Source organism: Thunnus thynnus, chromosome 14 (assembly GCF_963924715.1).
Source record: "Thunnus thynnus chromosome 14, fThuThy2.1, whole genome shotgun sequence".
NCBI classification, from domain to species: domain Eukaryota; kingdom Metazoa; phylum Chordata; class Actinopteri; order Scombriformes; family Scombridae; genus Thunnus; species Thunnus thynnus.
Genome location: NC_089530.1, coordinates 24452122 through 24468421, shown reverse-complemented (window position 1 = coordinate 24468421; position 16300 = coordinate 24452122). Strand labels below are relative to the sequence as shown.

Below are 16300 nucleotides of genomic sequence, written 5' to 3'. Positions count from 1 at the left end.
TTTTTAGTTCCTCATACACACACACAATAAAAAAATCACATTTTATGATTTATTGCATTGCCTGCATTTTCTGCTCATTCACTTACATCTCTATTCTCTTCTCCGCTTCCCGTCTTTAACCGTCGTTCCAGCTCTTCTACTACCCTCTCGTCTCTCTCCCGGGGAGTCTGACACAGACGCATCACCTTCTCTTTTCCTTTATCCCTAATTCATTTTTTTTTGTCTCCCCCCTGTGTTTCATCTCTGCTTTTATCCTCATTACTTATTCCTTTCATCTCCATTCTCTCATTCTTCTGCTGTCACTTTCGTTTACGTACTTTCGTCCTCTTGCGGGATTGTCCTGAAAGTGTCAAAATACCGTTTAATCATGATGCTTGTGTGTTTTGATGCTCCGCTCTGACTCCCACTCCCTGTCTCCCTCCCTGCAGAGGCTCCATGCACAGAGAGAGACGCAAGTTTCTCAGATCGGCTCTGAAGGAGTTGGCAACCGTCTTAGCCGACCAACCTGGACTACTAGGTCCAAAGGTAATACAAAAAATACCACCTTTAAATACAATCAATCTACAATCTACATTGGGCTTTAAAGGGGTCCTAAATAACAATCCTGGGATAGTAATACCTAGGTTGTACCACCTTTAAAACTATAAAATACCACTTTAAAAAAGCTTCACAAGGCTAAAGAAGATGGTTGTTGTCATTGCTAGAAAACATTGCTCATAGTGACCCAACCTTATGTACAACACTGCCGTAAACTATTAAAATACCACCTTAAGTAGCATTTAATTCCTCAGTCCAGCACTGAAGGAGTCGGCTGCTGTCTTAACAATAAACTGTATATAAAGATGGACGTAGCAATGTGTGACGTCAGCCGTTGGTTTGCATTGGAGCCGGTTTGAAGCCCAGAGTGGCAGCTTATGGTTGGTGCCCTCTTTTCTGTTTTGAGCCAACGTTAGCTACTTTAGCTAAATTGTGCTAACAGGGTAGGTATCATAATCAAGTAACGTTAAACTTACAAAATATTTCGACGATAATCTGATTCAGTGTGAGTCCCGGAGGTGAACCAGCTGTCAATCAATACTGCACATGGCATTAAAGCTACTATAAGTCTTCAGATCTTATTAATGGAGTATTAATTTCCAAAATGACCACAAACATACTTATTAAAGGGCCCAAATTTAGCAATCGAGACCATAATGACTTGATTTAGTACTTCTAGAGAGGAATGGTGATAGTTGCTGCTTTGTCATAACTGACCAATCTTCATCACTAAGACTTAACTTAATATATAATGCCACCTTAAAACATTAAAAACTCCACCATAAATAGCCCTTTATTATGACTCAACATTATTTTGAGTGAGTGAGATCCTGTGTGCACTAGTTGAACCTTTTGTTACATACAATACCAGAGTAAACACTATAATACCACCTTAAATAATGCTTCTCAGCTCCTAAGGACAGACAGATTTTACCGCTTTAAAAAGCCCAAAAGTTGCACTGGCCAGATGGTGACCCTCATAAATGTATAAGGGATTACGTTTGCTCTGCTAGACTGACTCTGTAAACATATTGCATATTTAGTTCAGAGACTATGAGAAAACGCTCGCTGCCAACTGCTGTTAGTAATTTATCTGGTAAATATTCTGGGGAGTTTTTGACATTTTTCCTTTTCCCCCCTTTTGAAATCTGTGTCTCCCTCGACTTATCTCCATATTTTTCTATTTCTGCCTCTTTCCGTCCTGCTAGGCGTTATTTGTGTTCATGGCGCTGTCGTTCGCCCGTGACGAGATCATCTGGCTGCTTCGACACGCAGACAACATCCAGAAGAAAAGCACAGATGACTTCATTGACAAGTACGCGCGCACACACACACACACACACACACACACACACACACATTTACAGAAACATGTTCACACCTACAGTCACACAGTCATCACATCCTTGGCTTGTTTTCTAGTTTGAGGTCTTCTGATGTGTGTTTGTGTGTTTTGCAGACACATAGCAGAGTTGATCTTCTACATGGAGGAGCTCAGAGCTCATGTCAGGAAGTACGGTCCAGTGATGCAGCGATACTACGTCCAGTACCTGTCTGGCTTTGATGCTGTGGTGCTGAACGAACTGGTGCAGGTATGAACTCCAAAAACCAAAACTCCAAACATAAACATTCATAATCTAAACACATAAAACTCTCACTGATGAGCAGCTCACTGACACTTGATTCCACTTTGGACAAAAAGTAACACATTAAATTCAACCATAGCAGTAATTTCATAACGCATAATCATAGTAAACATAAACAGGTTGGCTTACACAATACAACACAACTTTATTGTTCACTGTAGTGACGACACCTCAACTGTATAAAAACAAAAAACATGCAAAACTTACAGAACTCTTATTATCTCTTAGCAGCAGAAATTCAGTGATACATTTAAGGACAGCCGTTTGATACGAGCTTCAAAACTATTGTTTATATTTTGTTGCAAATGAAGAAATCAGTCATGCAGACTGTCTTTTGATTGGTCAACAGTTGTCTTTTGTTTTGTTTTCTTGTTCCTCAATGATGTGCAGTATTTGGTCAGTTTTTTCATCATCAAATGTAAAAAGGTTTGAAAGCTAGTAACTAGATTTTTAAACTTTGCTGGCACATTATTGATATATTGGTAGAAACATGAATTGATAATATATTCAGTTTTGAGATGATGGTAACTCTAAATGTCTTTTCTATCCTTCTTCTCCGTCTGATAGAACCTGTCCGTGTGTCCAGAGGACGAGTCGATAATCATGTCGTCATTCGTCAACACTATGACCTCCCTCAGTGTCAAACAAGGTGAACGTTACTGCTTTAACTATCAGCTGTAAGAAAAGGATCTACGACTGGCAACAGCAGCAGTCATAGTTATTACACATTAGCTGTACTGATAGTAGTAAAGCTGATCTTTCCTGTAGTGAAACTTGTGTATTTTAGTTTGTATAGTTTTGTATATATTATGGTACTAATTGTAAAGATGAGGTGTGTAATTGTGTGTGAACTGTGTTTCCAGTGGAGGACGGAGAGGTGTTTGACTTCAGAGGCATGAGACTGGACTGGTTCAGACTGCAGGTGTGAACAGAAACCTTTATAAACAAATCTGAAGCTCAGAGAAGTTGTTCCTGTAGAAAATACTACTGACACACATTTTGTCGCCATCTGTGTTTTCTAGTAAACCTTTTAAATATTATTTATCGGAGTGTAAAAGGAAAGAACGGCACCACTGAACAGAACAAAAACATCTCAGCTTTTCTTTTCTTTTCCTCTCTGCAGGCTTACACCAGTGTCTCTAAAGCCAGTCTCGGTATAGCTGATCACAAGGAGCTCGGTAAAATGATGAACACCATCATCTTCCACACAAAGATGGTGGACTCTCTGGTGGAAATGCTGGTGGAGACATCAGACCTGTCCATTTTCTGGTGAGAGACACAAACGTACATGCCTACCTGTTGATGCAAGCAGTATGAAGGATGAACTATTTCCATATATGCAAATAAGTCATAATTGTTTTGTTAAGATATATGATTACTATCATCATATTTATTGCAAAAAAATCTTCATTAAATGTTTAATTATCGCCAATATTATGCAGTTTATTGTGGAAACTATTATTCAGCGGTGGTGCTGCATCAGATTCAGACATGTTAACATATTTTGGCGTTATGTAAATGATTTAAATCGTGTGTTTGCTTCTCTTCGTCTGTGTTTTGTGTGTGTGTTTTGTGTGTGTGTAGCTTCTACAGCCGTGCGTTTGAGAAGATGTTCCAGCAGTGTCTGGAGCTTCCCTCCCAGAGCCGACACTCCATCTGCTTCCCTTTGCTTTGCACACACTTCATGTCCTGCACACACGAGCTTTGTCCTGAGGAGGTGAACACACACACACACACACACACACACACACACACACACTTACACATATAGATACGCTTTACACACACACACATTTATACAGATAAGAAGAAACCAGTTAATTATAGTTCATTGTTGTTCATCCGTCTCCATTAACGTACATTATACATTTAAATGTCTCACACATATCTACACACCCGGAGAGCATAACAATCATTTTTCTTCTTGTGTGTGTTTTTTTCTTCTCCTACAGCGTCACCACATAGGGGATCGAAGCCTGTCGTTGTGTAACATGTTTCTGGATGAGATGGCCAAACAGGCCAGAAACCTGATCACTGACATCTGCACTGAACAATGTACACTCAGCGACCAGGTAGGAGCACTAATACTTCAAATATTGCACCAAATATCACAAGAAAGACTTTTATCCAACTGGTGCTGATGCAGAGATAAAGAACTTTAAAATAAAAGTCAAGAGAAAACAAATAACATACTAACACCTGGCCATTTCTACTCGTTGCATAATATGACACGCTGTCACTATAATGTTGCGATTCCTCGGTTGATTAAAAGCTTCTTACGTTTATCTCTATCTGTCTGTCGGCTGAACCTCTCACTCAAATAAGTTACTGTGCTAAAGAATGTCAACCCTGCTATGAATAATCTGTCACTCCTTCCTTCAATCTCTTGTCTTTTTCTTACTCTCCCTCCATCCGTCCGTCCGTCTCTTTAGCTGCTTCCCAAGCACTGCGCGAAAACCATCAGCCAGGCCGTGAACAAGAAGAGTAAGAAGGCGACGGGGAAGAAAGGGGAGCCGGAGAGAGAGAAACCGGGAGTGGAGAGCATGAGGAAGAACAGACTACTGGTCACCAAGTTAGTACATAAACAGATACTTAACGGCAGAAACATTAGATTTTAGTTGCAGCAGGCAAAACAACTCTGTCTCAATCTCTTTCTTTCTTTGTAATGTCTTCTCTTCTTGTTCTTTGTCTCTCTTTATGCTTTCATAAATAATTCATTATATATCGAATCACTTGTTATTTTGCACCTTCTACAGAGCTTTTATCCTCACTATTTTCCATATATGTGAGTGTTTCTACTTAAAGGATATGGCTGGTGATTCTTCTACATTTTTCTTATTGTCAACAAATCTCATTTGCAGAGCCAAACCAACGATGAACTCATCCTTCTTACAAGAACCGTGTGTGATATATCTTATTCTTATATGCCGCAGACCTCCGTTGTTGTCCAAAAACTATTAAAAACACATTAATAAGCCACAGCGTTGCACTGGGTGATATGTTCCTCCACCGCAAAGAGTTTGTTTAGAAACGGCTTATCCTTTAAGTAGAAACCACTCAAGCAATACGAGGAATAGTGAGGATAACAACATTGTCTTTGTGTGTTTCTTTTTCCTCACACGGATCATTAAAAGTTTCATCACATCTTTATTTTGACTTTGTTGTTTTCTTCTTCTTCTTCTTCTTCCAGTCTGGATAAACTCCACACAGCGTTATCTGAACTCTGCTTCTCCATCAACTACGTTCCCAACTTGGTGGTGTGGGAGCACACGTTCACACCCAGAGAGTACCTCACCTCACACCTGGAGATCCGATTCACCAAGTAAACACACACACACACACACACACACACACACACACACACACACATAAAACAGAAAGGCTTTCAGTCGGTGCTCCTGACCCTGCAACATGATGAACACAGCTCTTCAATCTACATTAAAATTACATTAAATACTTGACAGTTTTAGTTTTTAGAGTCAAAAACATCTGTTCCTTCATCAATATTATCATTATTACTATTACAGGCAGCCATCTGCAAGCAGTTCAAAAGCCAGAGTCAGTGATTTGATAGATTATATGTTGAAAAGTAGAGTTTAGACAGGAAACAACACTAAAAGAAGGGATACAGTTTCAGTTTTTGTATTTTGGAGGTTTTTAGTACCTTTTTGTTAATCTGTGACTTCCTCCCTCCGTCTCCAGGTCTATAGTGGGGATGACCATGTACAACCAGGCTACCCAGGAGATAGCCAAACCCAGCGAGCTGCTGACCAGCGTGCGGGCCTACATGACCGTGCTGCAGTCCATAGAGAACTACGTCACCATCGACATCACCCGGGTCTTCAACAACGTCCTCCTGCAGCAGACGCAGCACCTGGACAGCCACGGGGAGCCCACCATCACCAGTCTGTACACTAACTGGTACGCTGCTTTTAAGACTGGATTCGAGGAAACACCAGACGAGAAAGAGGAATTGAATTATTTTCTAATTTGATTAAGCAAATGTGTTCAGTTTGTATTCATACAGGCATTATAATCAATTATTATGTATAATGCAGTTTAGAGTGTTAATAGATGACTCACAGTATTTTCACTACAGTATGTGTCAGACTTAACGACTGTTCTTCTCACATTATCAGTTAAATCCCAACAGTTTACAGTTTTGGATATTATTTTTATCACAGTGAGAGATGGAGCTCTTCTTGAAAAACACCTGAATCGGTGTATTATTGTATTAAGCAGCCAATCACTGGACTGATTGCTCTGATGGGATCAGCTGTTAGTGTTGAAACACCCGACAGATGAACTGAAGTCACGCTGAGCTGCAAAATTACACATTTATTTATGAAATTAACCTTTGGGTTGAAACTCAGAGGAGGTGATGTTCCTGATATGGACTCTAATGCGTGTATGTGTGTGTGTGCGTGCGTGCAGGTACTTGGAGACGTTGCTCCGTCAGGTCAGTAACGGACACATCGCTTACTTCCCCGCCATGAAGGCCTTCGTCAACCTGCCCACAGAGAACGAACTCACTTTCAACGCCGAGGAATACTCTGACATCTCTGGTACCGACTCTCACACGTGCAGATAATCCGCTCATAAAAACATACAAATGCATAAAACTCGCTGTCATGTTATTTGAGATTAGTGATGAATAAGTATTGTTGTCCACACAGGTTATGTTTTCTGCTAAAGTGCCTGTAAATTTGGTGTTTTTGTAATGATTTGTGTGTGTTATTTCACAGAGATGCGTTCTCTGTCGGAGCTGTTGGGGCCGTACGGTATGAAGTTCCTCAGTGAGAGTCTGATGTGGCACATCTCATCACAGGTCGCTGAGCTGAAGGTACACACACACACACACACACACACACAGCTATACCCATACACACACACACAGCTTTACCCATACACACAAAATATAGATTTACCCTTTATCACAGGAACTCTGAACTCTGGTTGTGACAGTTGATTTGGTGGTAAAAGAGTTTTCTTTACTTTATGTAACCTGCTCACAAGCTCTGTCTCTTAGCTGTTTTTTCTGGGGGGTTTTTAACTTATTTTTTGTAGCGTTAACCTTTTGTGGGACGTGAAGAATAATGTTCTCTTGTTATCGTGTGCGTGTGTGTGTGTCTTTGTGTAGAAACTGGTGGTGGAGAACATGGAGGTTTTGACCCAGATGAGGACGAGCTTTGACAAACCAGACCACATGGCAGCCCTCTTCAAGAAACTCACCTGTAAACACCAACACAAACTTAACACACATGCATTAACACACTTCATGTGACTTCTGATATTTCATATATATGTATTTTTAAGAACAAAGCACATTAATCAACATTTCTGTAAATGTACCAACATTAGCCAACTAGCTAATTCACAACTGCAAGATGTTGTGAAACTAATGTAGTGAACTGCAGAGACAAGAATACAACATTACAACATTATTCATCATTCTGTACATGCAGCCATGCAAAGCAACACAAGGCAACAAAACACAAGTAAACAAAACTGATTACAACCATATTTTGACACATGCAGTCTTGCAGAGAAACCGTAAGCATTGTTTGAATGAGTCCTAAATGTGCTATTCACAGCTTTCACTGTGTGCTTGTGTATATATAGATGTCTTTCCAGGAAATATATTGTGTGTTTGACAGCTGCATGTTTAAGTAAAGCTGTAAAGTTTATAAACCATGTTGGTATTTTTGTCGTGTTAAAGATAAAGTGAAAGCTTTCAATAGAAAAGCAGCCTTGTTCTTCAGTTCAGTTTAGATCAATGTGTAATGATGACTCATCACTGAAACAGTTGTCTGAAGGCGTCATTGACATGTTTGGACTTATTTATGTTGTTGTGTTTGTTTGTAGCTGTGGACAGTGTTTTGAAGAGGATGACCATCATCGGAGTCATCTTGTCTTTCCGCTCCCTGGCTCAGGAGGCTCTGAGAGATGTAAGAGACCCTCATTATAACGCTCACAGTGCATTCACAGACCCCTAACCTTAACCATCACAGCTAAATACCTAACCTTTACCCTGAGCTAAACTTAATCCTAACCTTAAAACCAAATCTTAACCATTAAACAGCGACTTACAGTTATTTTCTTTATCGATCAAACTGCCAGTTATTGCCTGGATTAATTGTTTTGTCTATAAAATGTCAGAAAACAGTGGAAATGCCCATTTTAATATCTTAGAAACCATGGTGATGTCTTCAAATGTTTTGTTTTTTCTGATCAACTGTCCAAAATCCAAAGATATTTAGTTTACTAACATGTATGACAGAAAAACGTCATATCATCACATTTGAGAAGCTGCAACCAGCAAATATTAGGCATTTTTCTTGCAGCTCTAGCTCTCTATCATGGTTTAGAATTGAGATTGGTCCTTATAAACATAGTAATACGAGTGAAAACACATACAAACATAATGCTTGTAAACACTGTTGCAACAGACAGATACTATAAGCAAGTAAAATACATGTGAGCCAGTCAGGAAATGAGCCTGTTCTAGTCCCTAAAACGTCTTTCGCTGTTTCTTCATCAGGTTTTATCCTGTCATATTCCCTTCCTGGTCAGTTCAGTGGAGGATTTCAAAGACCACATTCCCAGAGAGACGGACATGAAGGTACAATCAACACCTAAAATACATTTAAAGATATCTAACAACAGAATAACCTCCAAATCTTTCGCCAGCGTTTAAAACCTGTTTTCTCTCTTTCGTCTCCAGGTGGCCATGAACGTCTACGAGCTGTCGTCGGCAGCAGGTTTACCCTGCGAGATCGACCCGGCGCTGGTGGTGGCTCTGTCCTCGCAGAAGAGCGGTGAGTCAACGAACGCACAAACACAAACTTTATCCCGCCAGCCACACGTCCTCTCTCCTAACGCCCGTCCGTCCGTCTGTCCTTGTGTGTCTGTGCAGAGAACATCAGTCCAGAGGAGGAGTATAAGATCGCTTGTTTGCTGATGGTGTTCGTGGCCGTTTCATTGCCGACCCTGGCCAGCAACGTGATGTCACAGTACAGCCCCGCCATAGAAGGTAGGACGCTATGTGGTTGTGTTGTCACAGGAAGAACAAAAACAGATTTGTTAAACTTCTTTCTTTCTTTCTTCGGAGAGAAAGAGATTCACTGGCTTAGAGGAGGGAGTTTAATGATTTCTGGAGTGTCTAATCAGTTTTCGGCAGTCCGTGCGTCTAGTGAGGTGAGGTCGTTTGAGGTGAAACCAGATCTGCAGACGTGTAATTTAACAGAGATGCTGAATGTGCTGCTGATCAACCCTTTCAACTAATAAACGCAGCATGTTTGTGCTGACTTTCATTAAGACGTCTGCATGAGTAATTTTTCCCCAATTTTCATCTGTAATAACTTTTTTTTTTTTTTTTTTTTTTTTTTTTTGGATAAAAAACTAGAATAATGAGCCACGTTATAGAACCCAATGCAGAGTCAGAGAGCAGCTCCGGAGAAAATACCGCACATTATAGGAAACATAATTTACTGCATCAGCGGCACGAGACGGCGCTGCATGCAGATGAGATCGACCTCGTGCCCTCAGATTGATTCATCCGCGCGCACGAGAGCCTTGTCGTCTCTATTACCTCTACTTTTTAAGATTTAACTCCCCCTAATGTGACCTATTTAACCTGATTTGTTACCTGTATTTGAATCAACAAATTTATCCGGTTAAATAAACGGGATATTTATTGATATGGAGATACATTGTTGGAGTTAAATGAGGCTTTTGATGAGGTACCAAAGACATTTGTCACTCAAGGATGAATTATCAAGACGTTTCCTCCTAACAACCTTGAAATGAAAGGCGCCATTGTTAATAAGGGACATTTGAAAAGGATAATGAGGTGTAATGGGCTCCGCCGTTGTTAGTATGCAGACTGCATATCGGTCGTTTTTTTTTTCTCCCCGACAGCTCATCTCAATACACAGAGCCACCGCAGCCACGCCAGCTATTTCCAGAACTTTAAATTACATGCTTATGTTTTATATTTGCATACTCTCTATTCATCTCACACACACACACACACACACACACACATCGTCGCTGCTGCAGACTGCATTAGATGCTTAAATGAAATCTGTATTTTTCCTCTCTGAATAGGCCGATTCCCTCTCTGTATACCGGAGGTTCCTCCGCAGTTAAAATCTTAAAGAGCCGCCACACCTCGGAAATTAAACCAGATTTAATTGGTTTTCTAAATTTGGATGATGTCTTCTTGTTGTTTTTTTTTTCTTGCTGCTAACGGTGTGTGTTTGCTGCCCTCTACAGGCCACTGTAACAACATCCACTGTCTGGCCAAAGCCATCAACCAGATCGCTGCTGCTCTCTTCACCATCCACAAGGGAAGCATAGAGGACCGCCTCAAAGAGTTCCTGGCTGTAAGATGATCAGATATTTCATTTTCATTTATTTATAACATTTTATCTCCTATATATGATTATAGTTTCTATTCTTATTTTGGCACCCTGTTCTCCTGATTCCTCTTCCTGCTGTCTGTCTGCACTCACACTGTTTATTCTTGTAAGCAAATCTTCTAAAATATTTCTGAACTAATAAAAGCTCTGGTATTTTACAGTGATATCTTAACTAATGAGCAGGTTGTGCAGTAGCCACATATTTGCATTTAAATTAATTTTGAGACCCTGAGTGTAAATGCCAGAAATTGGAAGAGAAACTGAGATCTGGCTGAAAGATAAAGTACGCTTGGCTCAGGCAGAAAAGTTGACTTTGATGTCACGGCACCTGCTTCTGCTTCCTCTACTGTAAACAAAGTGTTCACGTCATCCTGCTGTTGTATTTTTATTAAAAAGTAACGGCAACACAGGAAGCGTACGCAACCGCGACGTCTCCGTTTAGACTCCAGATGAGCCCTGTTGTTGCAAATCAACCCGTCTCTATCAGAGCAGCTAATACAAACACCACAGAGTACACAAGGATCAGCAGAGACACGTTTGTTCATTAAAAGGACAAAGAAAACACTAAAGCCATCGTACGCAGGAAGTAGCACTGAAATACCACAACATGCTTAAAGTTACTCAATGGAAACACTGATTCATGTTTTAGTTTTCCTGAGATTCACTTTTGACACAAAAATTAAATGGAGACATAATTAGGGAGATAAACTCTGTTCAAACTCTGGGTAAAAATGTGTGTGTGTGTGTGTGTGTGTGTGTGTGTGTGTGTGTGTGTGTGTGTGTGTTTGCAGCTGGCCTCATCCAGCCTGTTGAAGATCGGCCAGGAAACGGACAAGATGACGACACGTAACAGAGAATCTGTTTACCTGCTGCTGGACATGGTGAGCAACAAAAACATAAACTGATTTTAATTACACTAATAATAACGTCTCCATAGCAGAGTCGTGTGTTTGTTTCTTTCTGTCTCTGTGTGATAGCGAGGATACAAGTCTTTTATATATTTGTTTTATTAACAGTCTGTGTTATCTTCTGTGTTTCAGATCGTGCAGGAGTCTCCCTTCCTGACGATGGACCTGCTGGAGTCCTGTTTCCCCTACGTCCTGCTGCGAAACGCCTACCACGCCGTCTACAAACAGAGCATCAGCGCTAACGCATAAACACACACTACACACTACACACTACACACACAGAGACGGCCTACCGTGCTGTCTACCATCAGAGCGTCAGCGCTCGTATGTAGACACACACACACAAAAACAACAAACACCAACGGCATACACTAAACTAAACACTATGCCTACAATGCCTCAACGTACAATTCTGTCAAAACAAAACATGCACATATAACACACTAAACTCTAAAAACCGGAACAAATACACTAAACGCCAAAAGAACATAAATTAAGAAAACAAAAGTGCACAAAGATGACAAAAACATACTAAAATTAGACAAACTTGAAGAGCGACGGCGCCTCCGCACTGAAACATAAGCAGACACACAAACACTAGCTGGATGAAGTCGGGGGATCAGTGTCTTTATTTTAATCATTGTACTTTTTTCATGATGTTGCCAGGGACCATAACCATAGCAACACATAATATACCATATGTTTGGTTGGTATAAAAGGACAAAAATATAAATATATAGTATATATATAGTTGACACTAAAATATTCTTTCTTTTTTCTTTTTCTTTTTTTTTTTTTTGATGAAAGATTTGAGATTTTTAGTGGCCAGCTGATAACTTCTATGTGGTGATGGATTTATGGATTTGGATGCTTTCTTTGGGAATGCAAATGATTCTGATGTGATGTGGAGTTTCTTTTTTTTTTTTTTTTTGCTTTTATTGAGGAGGGTGGGTGAGGATTCCTGTGTTGATAATGAAAGACACATTGCTTGTTAATGTAAGTTTACACACACATATATACACACACACACACACATATACAATGACAAAACATCCTAAAACTACACACACAGCAATCTTACAACATTTCATAGCAAACACACACACACACTTGTATAACATGGTGATGTTTTCTTTCTTTTTTCTAGCTAGTCGTAACATGAACTTTTTGTGGGTAAAGATATAATATCTGTATTCTACTTTGATGTGAACTGAACTCGTCTGTTTTTAATGTTTATGTTTTGTTATTTTTATGATGACGACAATGATGATGACGATTTGCCAAAATGTGTTGACACTAAAAAAAAAGAAATTGTGTATCAGGGCTTGCAAGTGGAGTGTTTGGGTATTAATGGGTGAAATGCCATTTATTAAAAGTGTCGGGGACGGTTTTTTGGGACGCTCTGGAAACAAAGACGCCTGACTCTGCGGCAGCTCGGTTAACAGAAGGGGGTCACACAAGAACTTTTACAGTGGGAACAAACTTTAAAAAACAAAAAACAAAAAAAAAAATACTGCGGTAATACTACACTACAGTACAAGCATGGAGCAGTCTCTACACCTTCAAATATTCCTCTCAGCTGTTGTTAATCAGCTCTCCTGGTGAAGTAAAGGTCCAGTAGGTGCTGTTTGTTCTCTTAAAGTAGAACTGAAACAACCCAGTACAACATATAATTTATATAAACTCTTGCAAAACTAATTTCTTGTGACTTCCGGCCTCCGAAAATAGACGTGAAACGTTCAGTTTTCATCTTATATCGAGGGAAGTTTTGCTTGCTTTCAGCACTTTTTCTGCATCGGATTTTTACAGTCGCAGTCTTGTAGTGCTGGCCGCCAACAGGCCCTACTGACCCGTGCCTTGCTCAAAGGCACCTTAACAGCAGCTGTAGAGGGTTTAACCATCTACACTCCGCGGTTAGATACATGTTAGTTACTTCTTAACTTTAAATAGGAGCAGTTAAAGTAAATTTAACTAATTCCTCCACAGAGCAAACCTGTAAATCCTAATCCATCTCAGACCTGTGAAAGTCAAAGAAAACCTGGAGCTGCAATAAGACAAAAACAAATAAATCTATCTACACTCTTGGTGATGATTTCACTGGATTTGTAAAACTGTGGTCGATGGGGCGTCCTCCGATGAACTCTCCATATTTTGAGGCGGTTGTACGGGACAGACGGCCTCCAGACAGACGGGACGACTCTTACAAAAGTGCAGTCTGATTTGTTTTTATTTTTTTTCTCGATCAAGGCATGGCAAGGGCTACATATTGAGACACATACACAAAACCATGCTCCCTTTATGCCAGCCCTCTGCTGTGTGTTACTAACACCAGGGCTCTGTCTGAAAGCTCATCCTGCATACTATTCAAGACTGTACTTTCAACCTAGAACAGTTCAACCAGGAAAAGCAGATGTTGCAAAGTGGAAGTGACATTTACAGTATGTAGCAGGAAAAACACTAAAAATCTAGTAAATGAAGCGTCTACACATGTCTTATTTCTAGTCGGTAGTATGCATCATAAGCATGTCAGGACAGATCCGTGGACACATTCTGCCATTTGATGTGGAATGGTTGCTGTTTTCTTTCTAACCTCTTTTTTGTGTCTCTGATTCCACCGTGTAACTTAAATAACATGAATAAAATCAACTTTAGGGCTGTGTCAGACCTGAGCTGTGAGTGTGTGAAGGTGCTTGGTGCGAATGGTCTCGGCTGAGCTTTGATGTGGTGAAAACTGGTAAGTGGTGACACTTCATTTTGGAAATGATAAAAGACAAATTTCAATGGCAAAGGAGACCTTCAATAACAAGTAATTGTATTAATTTACATTAAATCTGCTCTCATCTGATCCAAAACTACAGCGGACCCCCAGACTATGTCATCAGGAAGCTTTATAAAGTCACTAATTAATTATTGTTGGACTAAAAACAAAGAAAATAGCTTGAAGCACAAATTTCATTTTTGTTGGTTTTGGTATTAAAATAATCCATCTCTGCTCACTTATTGATGAACTAAAAATAGTCCAAAGTAGAAATTAGCAACCACACTTGTTGCCGACATCAAACATACTGGTTTCATGTGTAGAGTTCAGACCCAAACTCACCACATTTGCCATCATAAAGTTGACATTTGGAAAATCAAGTTTTTATCTGATGCTGAGCAGGATGAAGTTATAAATATACATTCTTCTGTTTTCCAGCTAAAGGTGTAGCTACCTGGAAGGAACTTTAAAAAAGGGCCATAGAAGGAATTTAATTTCATTTACAAAGTTATTATTTTTTCTAGCTTGCTGTAGGCAGTAATGTTAGTTATAAAATGTTTTCTTAATGTGAGTTTAGTAAAACGTGGCTGGAAAATCCTCATTTCTATTGTTCCAGACCTTTAATGACTTGATTATTTCATAATTGGTTAATCTGTCCGTCCGTTCTATTTCTGCTGCTAATCCATGTTGAGATCATGATTAATGAGTAATTAGTCATATTATTGGGATGATTGTTATATACTGGCAGGAAGTAATGAAAAATGTGAATTTAATTGATGTATTTCACGTTTCACATTGTACTTGGTAAATATCATGCCTAATGGTTATTATTAATACTATAATATAAAATGATTCATACTTTGACTGTAAAACAGTTAGTAAATTGCATTCTACTGTATGTGGCATTAAAACTGTCTTCAAAAGGTCTCAAATGTAACTTGGTGAAGCCTGCAGAAACCCTGATAAACTGTATTTTTCCATTAATAACTCATTATTATTATTATTATCATTATTATTATCCACTAAATCAAAATGTTTACATAAGATTAGTCCTTCTATGTCCCAGAGAATTACAAAAACAAACATTCACATCTGCAGCAGTCATGGTGAAACAGGTGTTTTAAATTCAGTGCTGCTGTTGCCACCAGGTGGCACTGCAGTAAAACTATTACCATCACACTGGAGTGAAGAGAGGAGACAGTAAACAGACATTACAGTAGCTTATATTCTAAGATCTGTTGTGTATGAAACCAATACTGACATTTTATTGCTGTTATTGATATAAGTCACCAGAATATACAGATCTGAATATACAGATCAACAGAGAAAAGTGATAAAACATGGCTCCTTATCAGTTGATCTATCTCATGATTCAACGGAAGCACATTGAAATAATCTGCTCACCCCATTCACTTTATTTAAAAATGGATCAAAATCTGTGCTGGTCAACCGTAAACTTCTGCGTGGATACATTAACGGTTAAAGTGGCAGAACAGCCTGCTGAATGAAACACAGATGGCAAATTCCATATTAACATGCAAACTGAATCTGTTGTTTTGTCTAACAGCTGGAAACAAATGTATATATACCTTTTACAATCAAATACAATCTAAGGGACACTTTCACAGCAGACATTTTTGCAGGTGTAACTAGTAACATAAATGATGATCCCAATCTCAAAATGTCTGCCGTTAAAAATGACTACACAGTGCTTTGGTTCATACTGACAGCGCTGACAAGAATGTTTACATTTGCTAAAAGCTTCACAAATGTGGTCACTACTGTATATGTAATAGGCATTAATGTTGGCTAACACTTTGCAGGTCCCTTTGGACTAATTTCCTGGTATTTAAAGGTACATTTTTAGGACATTTTACAGGGAGTGTGGTGTTCCTTATTATAAGAAAAAATGTTAAGTTGGTTTACTTGCTAAGTACCTACTCGATATACATGAGTTCAGATGTAGTTGTTAGTTTGCAAACATTCTTAATAAATTAGACTCTTAACAATTATGTAACTGACAGAAAA

The 16300-nt window shown here is 39.3% G+C and overlaps 1 protein-coding gene across 2 annotated transcripts in view; it reads left to right on the top strand.

Annotated features, from left to right (window-relative positions):
* nckap1 (NCK-associated protein 1) overlaps positions 1–14171 on the top strand; it is a 32846-nt gene extending 18675 nt beyond the window's left edge. For both annotated transcript variants that reach the window (XM_067610666.1, XM_067610665.1), the window contains exons 11-31: positions 429–525; positions 1746–1852; positions 1997–2129; positions 2751–2832; positions 3047–3105; positions 3307–3452; positions 3768–3900; positions 4136–4255; positions 4616–4755; positions 5374–5505; positions 5886–6104; positions 6618–6748; positions 6929–7026; positions 7324–7417; positions 8049–8131; positions 8725–8805; positions 8908–9001; positions 9100–9216; positions 10461–10570; positions 11398–11487; positions 11647–14171. In XM_067610666.1, coding sequence (XP_067466767.1) covers positions 429–525; positions 1746–1852; positions 1997–2129; positions 2751–2832; positions 3047–3105; positions 3307–3452; positions 3768–3900; positions 4136–4255; positions 4616–4755; positions 5374–5505; positions 5886–6104; positions 6618–6748; positions 6929–7026; positions 7324–7417; positions 8049–8131; positions 8725–8805; positions 8908–9001; positions 9100–9216; positions 10461–10570; positions 11398–11487; positions 11647–11763 — 2383 coding nt within the window. In that variant the 3' untranslated portion in view covers positions 11764–14171. The remainder of the gene's footprint in view (positions 1–428; positions 526–1745; positions 1853–1996; positions 2130–2750; positions 2833–3046; positions 3106–3306; positions 3453–3767; positions 3901–4135; positions 4256–4615; positions 4756–5373; positions 5506–5885; positions 6105–6617; positions 6749–6928; positions 7027–7323; positions 7418–8048; positions 8132–8724; positions 8806–8907; positions 9002–9099; positions 9217–10460; positions 10571–11397; positions 11488–11646) is intronic.
* Positions 14172–16300: the final 2129 nt, after the last annotated feature.